At 33.1% G+C, this 11,044-nt stretch overlaps 2 protein-coding genes across 2 annotated transcripts; both read left to right on the forward strand.

The window, feature by feature from the left end:
* The first annotated feature begins 2,096 nt into the window (after nt 1-2,096).
* Nucleotides 2,097-9,719, forward strand: LOC106475646 (zinc finger protein 271-like). The gene is made up of 3 exons (XM_013936327.2): nt 2,097-2,150; nt 6,191-6,377; nt 7,398-9,719. The coding sequence occupies exon 3, from the start codon at nt 7,802-7,804 to the stop codon at nt 8,867-8,869; it is 1,068 nt and encodes a 355-aa protein (XP_013791781.1). The 5' UTR covers nt 2,097-2,150; nt 6,191-6,377; nt 7,398-7,801; the 3' UTR covers nt 8,870-9,719.
* Nucleotides 2,127-7,744, forward strand: LOC106475645 (zinc finger protein 16-like). Its single transcript, XM_022379704.1, has 3 exons — nt 2,127-2,150; nt 6,191-6,377; nt 7,398-7,744. The coding sequence occupies exons 1-3, from the start codon at nt 2,127-2,129 to the stop codon at nt 7,742-7,744; spliced, it is 558 nt and encodes a 185-aa protein (XP_022235412.1).
* Nucleotides 9,720-11,044: the final 1,325 nt, after the last annotated feature.

Consider the following 11,044-nt stretch of genomic DNA (forward strand, 5'->3'; position numbering starts at 1 on the left):
AATTATTTAACTTCAGTGGATTCTTATTGGACATTAGTATTTTTACGAAAACATTACCTAACGTCACCAGTAGGAAAATTATCGACGTGTGATCAGCGAGAAGGACAAAGCTAGCTAGCTTCCCGTTAAGTGAATTATACCTACGTCAACTCATAATCAACTCGCTCATCGTGAACCCTTGATAATATATCGAAGAAGTTCCAGACTAAAAGGAAGGCTTTATATTGCTTGTACGTTTGTGAAACTTTTGTTTATAAATCATTGTTTGTAATAACTGTTATTGTTAGTTGTATTGTTGTGTGTATATTAAAACGAATTTGTATAAAAGAAAACTGTGTATCAACCTTGTTGGCAAATATCATAAACTGACTATATATCAACTTTTACTTAACTGCTAAATATAAAGTACAATTAAACTACTAAATTTAAATTATCAGTTAATTCGGTTTCAGACCATTTGAAATTCTAATACGTAACACACGACTTTAGATAAGATTATTTATAATATAATATAATGTTTAGGGACAACAAGGGACCTGTTGGTTTATTTCGGCTGTCCCATCCTCTAAACTATCAAATAAATAAATGAATAAAAATATTAAATTGAACCATTATCATTCATATAATTATCAAGCTTTCTTTTAAACTCACTTGAATTTACTGCCTCCACAACATCTGAAGGCTATCCATTCCAAAGGATAACCAACCTGTTAGAAAAATAAAACTGTCTTAGCTCAAGATGATCCTACCTTGCCAAGATGTATATTTGTATCTTCTAGACTTACTATTCTCACCGTTAACTACGAAAAACGATGATGCACCAACAATATCAATTTCCTTTACAATCTTAAATACTTTAATCAGATCCCCCTCTAACTCTTTTTTTTTCAAAAGAAAACAATTTCAAAGATCTTGATCTTTCCTTATATGACAACCCTTCCATCCCAGGCACTATTCTAGTAACCCTCCTCCGAACCCTTTCCAGCACTTCAATGTACTTCCTAAGGTAAGGAGCCCAAGACTGAACACAAGACTCCAAATGTGGCCTGACAAGTGACCTATACAATGAAATTAGGACCTCTTTAGACTTGTATACAATATTTCTGTAAATACAACTTAAACTCCTATTTGCCCTACCACTAAAAACAACACACTGCTTGGATGACTTAAGAAACTGATCAATCATTACACTAAAATCATTTCATTTGATAACACTGCTAAGGTTATTTTTATTTAAATTATACTTATAATTCAAATTATGATAACCTACATCCATTATCTTGCATTTATTATAATTAAAACCCATCTGCCATTTATTTGCCCAGCTCACTAAATGATCTAAATCCTTTTGTAAAGCAGTAGCACCCTCCTCACAGTTAGCAACACCCAAGACCTTAATATTATCAGCACATTTAAGTAATTTATTGAACACTCCTTCACCTATGTCACTGATGTAAATCAAAAAAGTTTGGTTTGTTTTGAATTTCGCGCAAAGCTACACGAGGGCTATCTGCGCTAGCTGTCCCTAATGTAGCAGCGTAAGACTAGAAGAAGGCAGCTAGTCATCACTACCCACCGCCAACTCTTGAGCTACTCTTTTCGCAACGAATAGTGGGATTGACCGTCACAATATATCGCTCCCTCCCCCACCTTGGCTGAAAGGGCGAGCATGATTGGTTTATCACTTAATTAAAAAAACAGTAAACCAGTGCCTGGCCAGGACTAGGTAGAAATAATGATAAACAACACAACATAAATGTTAATGTTATTAATTTCAATAAATAAATGAATTAGGAAAAAATTCCGAACAACACAGTGTTCCAAAATCAAGCCACTTCTAAAGATTAATAACAATAATTACTCTATCAATATCTGGTGTCTCCAGGTGGGACAGCGGCAAGTCTACGGATTTAAGGCAAAAATCAGTAGTATAGCCCATTGTAGTTTGCTATAAACACACACACACATTATACCTCGTGAATTAACTCGTTTTGTATACAGTGGTTAGACCACAATGTTACATCTTATGTGACTAGCTATTACCATAAATCTATATACTTTTTACATTCTTAAAATATCTCTATGTCACCGCTAGGGGAAGCTTCTATAGGTTTCGTAATACATAGATGGTTGTAATTAAGGTGGTCAAGGTGAGTTAGCTCTCTAAATTTAATTTTGATAAAACAGAAAAATTCATGGTTGAACTAAACGTTAGAAGGAATAATAGAATAAAAGTAGAATTCACTGTCTCACTTGTTTTCTGATATTGTGTTATCTGAAGCTGTAAGTTATCCATTATTCTAATCTATATGCATAAAGAAAGATATACTGAGAAATTGGACACTACATTTTTACAACTACAACAGTACAAGTTACAGCACAACTATAGAGTTTTGATTCCCACTCATTGTCAAACTCAAAGGTGGTTTTCATGTAGTTTATAATATGATAATGATAGCAAAAAATCTTTACCAACTCTTGTATTGATATAGTATTATGTTTACAACTAAAATAGATGTGGAAGTTGAAATATATTTATTTGAATGTGGAGAAAATTTCAAATGGCCCTTTTTATATCTTGTAAGTTAGAATCGAAAAAACATTTTTTCGGTTTTCCTTTTTCCATCTTGCATTAATACATTTGTACCTTCATTATCAACCAACACTTTGAATGTTAGCACTTATACTCCCAGTAGAGTTAATACTAGTGCTCTAAATCTAAGTGTACTGGTGCTGGGCTTCATTTCAAACATTTCCATATAATTCTGGTTTGTTAGTTCTACCATTCAGTTGTATCTGTTTTATGTTTTTAATTTAATTTGATACAAGTTATTTAATTTCATTTCAAAATTTCCAAGAGTAAGGTGAAGAGTAGTCTCTCACAGAGTACTCTTGGTTTTATCTTAAATAATTACCAGGATTTTGTTTTTGAAATCATAATTACAACAGTTTTCATGCTTGCAAGAAGCTGTTTTGAAAATTAGTTGTGATGGACTATTCTGATCATGCATTTAAAAAAAGAAGAAAAAGTTATTACTCATTTTATTTCACATTTTTCAACTTTTCATTTCACTGTACATCAATGATTTTGCTACAGTTAGTGTTAGGGTAGAAAAAATAAGAGATAAAAATGTATGTCTTACCAAAGAAAACTTGATATTTATTTAACAGCCTTTAGAAGTTATGAGGAGAATAATGAAAACTGTAAGATTAAAAAAAAAGTTTTTTAATCTTAGCATGAAAATCACCATTGGTTCATACTGATGCCGTAAAGGTTTTGTAAAGTCACAGGCAAATCTTTACTGAACATACGTTGTTAAAAAGTGTAAATTTTTGTGTACCACAGGCTCATTAAAAGCTTGTGACATGTTGTGAATATAGATACACGTAGTAAATTCAGAGTTACAGTAAGTACAGTTTAATAATTAACAGTAAGGTTGATCAAATTGACTGAGCCTATATGTATTGGGATAATGGGAACCAGTAGGTCACCAGATTCATCTAATTTTACCATGGAAATTGGAGGTCAGCAATGGCTTCTATGTGCAGTCTAGACATGTGATAGATTTGACTTTTAATGGACTCCAGTTCTGGATCCAGCTTTACTGGCCACAGAATAATATTAACTTGTGATCATAGTAATCTACCTACATACATCAAAATAAAAATATTTACCATAGCTAATTAAATATAATGTTCAATATATATATTACCTGTAATGGTTAGAATGTGTTATTTCATCATTTAGATATTTTTCTGTTAACAGATTTTTAAGTTTTGCAGGGTTTGGTTTAAGTAAAAATTGGGAGAATCTTTTCCTTTATGCTTATCTTCCTTTCTTACTTTTTTACATTGGTTTCCTCTGTTACATTGTCCTTCTGATGGAGAACCAATACCTATACCACTGTTAAAATATCTACCTCCTTAACATAACGTAAAAGGATGACAAGGGACCATTTTGTCCATCTAGGCCATCCTATCCACTATTCAACTAAATATTCACAATCTTAAAACCAGCCCTTATTGAAATATTTATCAAGCCTTCCCTTAAGCTCCCTTAAATTAATTGCATCTACCACATTTGAAGGCAACCCATTTCAAAAGCCAACCATCCTGTTAAAAAAATATAGCTGTGTTAGCTGGAGATGGCTCCTAACTTGCCAAAATTTATATGTGTCCCCTTGTTTTACAATTTTTACCATTAAATACGAAAAATATTATGAATCAACACTATCAAGTCCCTTTATTATATTATTTAATTATATCTGTTCATGGCTCTGTCAAGATGAGATGTTCCATAAGACCATCTCGACACAATTCTGGATGATAATATTATCTCACAATACAAATCCAATGGACCACTACTCATGGACTATCATAAATAAAGCTAAAGGGGATTTTGCCAGTCCCTGCTGATTTTAGAACTGAATCAGCAGAGATTGGTTTGCTTTTAAAACTTGGGGAATATGGTTCACCTGTTGCACTGTCTCCGGAGACCTGTTCCTCAGGACTCTCCGCACACACAAATACCTCCCTCCCTCCCTACTGCTACTAGTGGAGCTAGGGAGTCCTCATCACACCCAGTTCCCAGTCACTGGGGTGGTGGACAGAGGATTTTCCTCGAAGTGTTGAGTTTTCTCCACTCTCAGAGAAGAGGGCGAAGTTGGGGGCCCTCCTGCCTGGGTCCCTGGAAGTTTTTTCCAGATGTCAGTTGGAGCAGGACCAACCTACATGGAAGCTTGGACCCTCTATGAATACTGTCAGATCTTAGGTTATTCATGCAGGGGGTTCACTATCTCCTTGTAAATCCGAACACAACACAATCCTATCTTAGGCCCTTTGTGGAACAGTTTTCCACGTCCTCTCCACAATTCCATGGGGAAGTGGAATTCTCCTTGCCCACTTGATTGGGGAGTGAAAATGACTGTTCATAAATCCAGACCAGATGCTTTCTGGACCTTGGGTGGAGTATAGCATATATGATCCCATCAATCCAAACTTGGGATGTTGCCTTTTGGACTCCTTCAGGTTGATCAGAAGGATTGTCCACTTTGGTGTTGCATCATTATTTTATAAATCCAGTTGTTGCTAGTGGGGATCCTATCACAAAGATATGTACATATTTGCAGTCCAACTGCCTTTGCCACCAACAGGGTGATATGGGTACCATGACCCATTAAATCTAGCACCGAGTCGTGTAACCTCGGCTGCATGGTTGGGGCTGGCCCATCATACTTACTTGTGTATTATTCCACCATTTTCAGTTTTCTGTAGTTCTGGGTGTAGAACATACCTGTTCTGGATGTAGTGTGGTTTTCCCTGCTTGGGTACCACTTCTCATGGTGCACCTTTGTTCTGTACAGATGCTTTGTGTATGAACTATGCCTTCACTGGCCCCTCCGTCTTCTCAGTACTTTTTAAAGATGTTGAAAACTCACTGTTGCAGAAGTAAAATATAGACTTTTAACTTTATTATACCCATCTGTGAATTAAACATTTCTTGAATATGTTTTTATGAACAGATCTTTCCTGAAGCTCCTGTGAGTGTTCCATTATTAATATGCAAGAGGGCATTGTAATGTCTAAATGCTTTATTTATGTTAAAATATTTCTTGGTTTTCTTTAAATTACAGAATGTTGGAGATAGAAATTTACAATTGAAACATCAATGCTGGTTTCTGAATTAGCTAATTATATTACCTGAAAACATGTTTTATGTGTCATTTCTTGTAGATAAAGAGTCAAACTGAAAAACCTGAAACATCAGAATATTGAAGCTGATCATATTTACAACTTATTTACGTGATTTATGTCATTTTAATATGATATGCATGTAAGGTTAAATACTTTTATTTGTTTGCTTATGTAAGAAAACTATATTTCCTTCAGAATAATATATTATTTTCAAGTATTGTATATTGAACCAAAATCTGAAACAGAAAGTAACAGAAATGAAACAGCTTTTGTCTTCTGTAGATTTTTTCATGTTGTCTTGTTGAAACAAACATGAAAAATATTTTAAGTGTTTAAATAATTTTAATACTGTTCATTATGAGCAACTCTGTTAAATGTTAGATTTATATAGTAATTTGTTAATTTAGTACATTGTAGAGACTGTATATTTTATCTATTTATTGATGCCATTAACTGATATTTTTATTGACATTTTGAATGTGTTGTTTAATTTTAGAACAAACTTCTCAAACTGAAAACAGAGCAGCCTAGTGATCTACCACAAGATGAGGTTATTTCAAAGTTCAGTTACAGCAGTGGTGATGGTTTGAATAGTTCAAAGAATCGTGTTTTGAATGTGAAAACAAAAACTGATTTCAAAGAACATTTACAACAAATTGAACTTAGGTTGGAAAGTACTTCTGGTAAGTATATAAATCTCCAGTAACTTCAAATTCATAAACGCTGGCTGAAAAGAAATGTTTGAATTCTTGGTAATATTTTAAAAGTTATTGAATTATTTGAGGCCTGATTAACTTGAAGTGTATAGCTCCATGTTTGGTGTGTTTTTCATACCTCTACTTGGAAACAATCACGTTAAATTTTGAAATGACAAAATGAAAACAAAACAATTAAGAAAATGTTAAAATTACATTTTACTGGAATTTGATGTTGCTAATAGTCATTGTTAATATAAAATGAAACTGAAAGAAACTTCTGGCTAACCAATGTTTATTATCTTTCTGGTTCTTAATGTATCAACTTTGTGAGTAATTGTTGCAGCCATTTTCTTTAGTTTAATATTTCAGAATATACAGAGAATTTGTTGCTATAAATGATTTCCTTAGAAATGATTTTCTGGACACACACAGTATTGTTGATTTCAAGAGCTGATTTATCTCAAACTCCCAGTCTATTTTGCATGTTTAAGCCAGTAATACTTCTTTAACGTTATAAAACAGTAACATGCTATTAAACAGTATCATTTTGTCAAAATCTTGGCATTTCTAATTATTTGTTTAACTTGCACATAGATCTTCTGAACAGAAACTTTAAAGTTTTAATGTTAATCAACATATCAATAGTATAAAACATTGGAAGATTTCGTGATAATCAATGACTTGAAGTAAGAAGGTATTTCTAAGAATTAATCTAGAAAATTACTGTCTGTAAGTAACTTAAGTTGTTGTGAAAAGTGACCATCATATTTTCAAAGTTGATTCTAGACTTTATTTATTGCAAACCTTTTTCTTCAACTTTTAAGTTGTAGAGAGAAGTTTTGTAAAGAGTGAAACTATGAATACTGCATCATAATTGTCTTTACTATTATTATTTTGATATTTATGTTTGTGTTGATTGTGTTAGATCATTAAAATTAATTTAGAATTTCATTAATTAAATGAATGTATTAATTATATTTGTTGTATCATATATCTTAATTTTAGATATAAACACCTGTGTGAACACCTGTTATGGAAGTCTGTTTTCTGGTTATGGTGTCTTAAGAAAAGAAGATTCCTTAAAAGAAGTCACAAAACCCAACAGTGATGTTTGTGGAGAAACAAATTTCAATGAAAATAACCTAAAAGAATTTAATATATATCAGGATGGTGGTAAACCATACAATCAGGTAATCTGTGGACAAGATTTTGGAACAGTGGATACCATAATACAACAAAAGAAGATACACACTGGAGAGAAATCATATACTTATGTGGTTTGTGGGAGAACTTTTAAAAGAAATAGTCCCATCAAAGAACACGCACTGGGGAGACAATTTATAGTTGTTTAGTGTGTGGAAAACAATTTGGAACAAATAATGAATTAAAACTGCATAAGAGTATACAGTATGGAAAAACCGTACAATTGTGCAGTTTGTCAAAAACAATTTATAAATAAAAGTAACTTAAAAATACATCAAAGAATACATACAGGGGAGAAACCTTACAGTTGTGCAGTTTGTAGAAAACAATTTCGAACAAACAGAGATTTAAAAATACATCAAAGAATACACACTGGGGAGAAACCTTACAGTTGTGCAGTTTGTGGGAAATGTTTTGGAACAAATAGTGAATTAAGAATACACCAAAGAATACATACTGGAGAGAAACCTTACAGTTGTGTAGTTTGTGGGAAACACTTTCGAACAAATGGTTTGTTAAAAGTACATCAGAAAATACATAATGGAGAGAAACCTTATAGTTGTGCAGTATGTGAAAAACAATTTGCAACAAATAATGACTTAGAGAAACATCAAAGGATACACACTGGGGAGAAACCTTACAGTTGTATGGTGTGTGGGAAACAATTTGGAACAAATAGTAACTTAAAAAGGCATCTGAGAACTCATACTGTGACAAAACCTTACAGTTGTGAAGTTTGTAAAAAACAGTTTATAAATAATAGTAACTTAAAAGTACATCAAAGAATACATACTGGGGAAAAACCTTACAGTTGTGCTGTTTGTGAAAAACAATTTCGAACAAATAGTGATTTAAAAAAGCATCAAAGAATACACACTGGGGAAAAACCTTACAGTTGTGTAGTTTGTGGGAAATGCTTTGGAACAAATAGTGAATTAAGAATACATCAAAGAATACATACTGGGGAGAAACCTTACACTTGTGTAGTTTGTGAAAAAAAATTTGGAACCAGTAGTAACTTAAAAACACATCAAAGTATACATACTGGGGAAAAACCTTTCAGCTGTGCGGTTTGTTGCAAATACTTTAGAACAAGTAATGAACTAAAAATACATCAAATAATACATACTGGAGAGAAACCTTACAGTTGTGTAGTGTGTGGGAAACACTTTCGAACAAATGGTGTGCTAAAAGTACATCAGAAAATACATGCTGGAGAGAAACTTACATTTGTCCAGTTTGTGGAAAACAATTTGCAACAAATATTGACATAAATATCAAAGAATACATACTGGGGAGAAACATTACAGTTATATTGTGTGTAGATAACTGGATCAAATTTTGCATTAAAAAATCATCTAGGAATACACACTGAAGAGAAATCCTACAGTTGTGTTGTGTGTGGGAAATGCTTTTGAATAAATGGTCAGTTAAGAGTGCATCAGAGAATACATACTGGGGAAAAAAATTTTACTGTTGTGTAGTGTGCAGAAAACAATTTTTAGGTAACTAACTTAAAAACACATTAAGAAATACACGTTTGAGGAAATTTTACAGTTGTGTAGTGACCACATTGGAAGGTCTTGAACAGACTGCAGTGGAAAAACCATGGACATGATCACTGCCAGTCAGAATTGTTTCCCTGGCAAGTAAGACAATATGGGTACCTTTTAGAACTGTAAATTTCCCCTAAAGTTGACCAAGGCTTATGATACTTGGAGTCATATGGTACTGCATGTTGAGTTCCTTGAGTAACTAATCACCTGAGATCAATGAATAATCATTATCGGATGACCTGCAAACAGGTACCGTCTAAAAACAAAGTCATTGGTGGCATCTCCTCCTGTCATTGGTTGGAATCACAAAATGGAGAGGACAACAACTAATGACTCCAATGTAACAAGGTGCACCGAAGTTTCCTATATCGATATGGAGCCTTAGTTTTTCTTTGTCTTTCCTTGTACTTATCATATTTGTTTCAACAAAGGCTTGTCTTAAGAGAAAGAGAACCACTGAAACAGATAATGATCCTGTAGAAGCAACCATCCACTCATTTGTGAATTGGGCATGGTGCATTTTGTTTTTTTACTACTAATAATAAAGATTGCGTTCATTTCTTTCAAACTTTTCCAGTATTTTTATTTGTTACACAAGAAAACTCAATTGAGTTATCAAACACATATTATTTTTGTTTGAACCTGTTGTTAAAACAACTCTGTCTAATACTCATGCATAAATCAGTTTACTTAAGAATATCGCACATAAATATTATTAGAACATTCACCAAAGTCTCATAAAACTGTAATGTATAATACATTCTATATCTTTCTCAATGTATTTATTTATATATATAACTTTTACCCCATCACCCCTCCACAGTGATTAGTGTTAAGTGGTGAGAAAATCATAAGTAGGTCATTGTGCTTAACAAGAAACAAACAAACACATATCTTATTAACAAAAGTATTTAATGCCATTAAATTAAACCATAGTTCTTTACATAGTTATATATATATTTATAAATATAAACAGTACCTAACTGCATTATCGGTGACAGTGATGATCTATCTACTATGTAAATAATAATCCATAACATGTTTTTGTCGTTAATAGTGAATTCCTTTAAGTATGTTACCAGTCTCACCATGAGGTATGAAAAAAATGTGAACACTTTATTGTACATACGCTTAACTTGTTCCAAATATATATATATTGTTACGTCTCTGGTCGTTTGTTAATTTCTGGTATAAATTCTTCCTGAGAAACTTCAGCGATACAAGTCCTTTCTTAAATAAAACTAGTCTTAAATAAATAGTCACTACCGCTCACTTGAATCAATTATCTGTCTGTCTCTCTCCCCTCCTGATCGGATTTTAGGCCTTTGTGACCTAGGAGGGTCAGGTACGCGGGGACCTCTCCCTCCTTTCCGGACTGTGCTTTATTGACTGTGAATGTTGATTGTTGATACTACACGAGGGTCGGAGTAAACCGCACTTGCTCCGACCCCTTTCAGGGCAATGTTCATGTATGTATCCACAGTTACATTCTGTGTTTTGCATTTCTTATTAAAGTTCATAATTCAAGTAACACATTTCACTACTTAGAGGCAAATCGAATTCATTTTACATATAATACCCTTTTAAATGTATTGCTCTTAGGCTCTAACTAGTGTAGGGTTTAAATGTCTAGCAGTAGGTGACCTGATCACATCCTTATTTTTAAAATAAATGTTTACAGGTGAGAGGTACTTGGGTCTACTTCCATCATGTATGTAATAACGATCGAGTTCAAAAAGTCGGTCGTTCTTTTGCCAATTTTTCTCAAAGCAAGAGTCTGTCGGCTATTGTTTGCATATTAGCGTATCTGTGCATAAATATTGATGAGGTGCTACGGGGGACCTTGTATGCTGAGGTGATTAATGTGTGTTGTAGTTTATTTATGTGTTTTGG

The sequence above is a fragment of the Limulus polyphemus genome, unplaced genomic scaffold, assembly GCF_000517525.1.
Source record: "Limulus polyphemus unplaced genomic scaffold, Limulus_polyphemus-2.1.2 Scaffold8919, whole genome shotgun sequence".
NCBI classification, from domain to species: Eukaryota; Metazoa; Arthropoda; class Merostomata; order Xiphosura; family Limulidae; genus Limulus; species Limulus polyphemus.

Excerpts from the sequence above, each read along its gene's own strand:
- LOC106475645 (XM_022379704.1), top strand. The coding sequence starts at position 2,127 with ATGGTTGTAATTAAGGTGGTCAAG. Across the intron at positions 2,151-6,190 it reads TTGTAATTAAGGTGGTCAAG|AACAAACTTCTCAAACTGAA; the intron begins GTGAGTTAGCTC and ends GTTTAATTTTAG. Across the intron at positions 6,378-7,397 it reads TAGGTTGGAAAGTACTTCTG|ATATAAACACCTGTGTGAAC; the intron begins GTAAGTATATAA and ends TCTTAATTTTAG.
- LOC106475646 (XM_013936327.2), top strand. The coding sequence starts at position 7,802 with ATGGAAAAACCGTACAATTGTGCAGTTTGTCAAAAACAATTTATAAAT.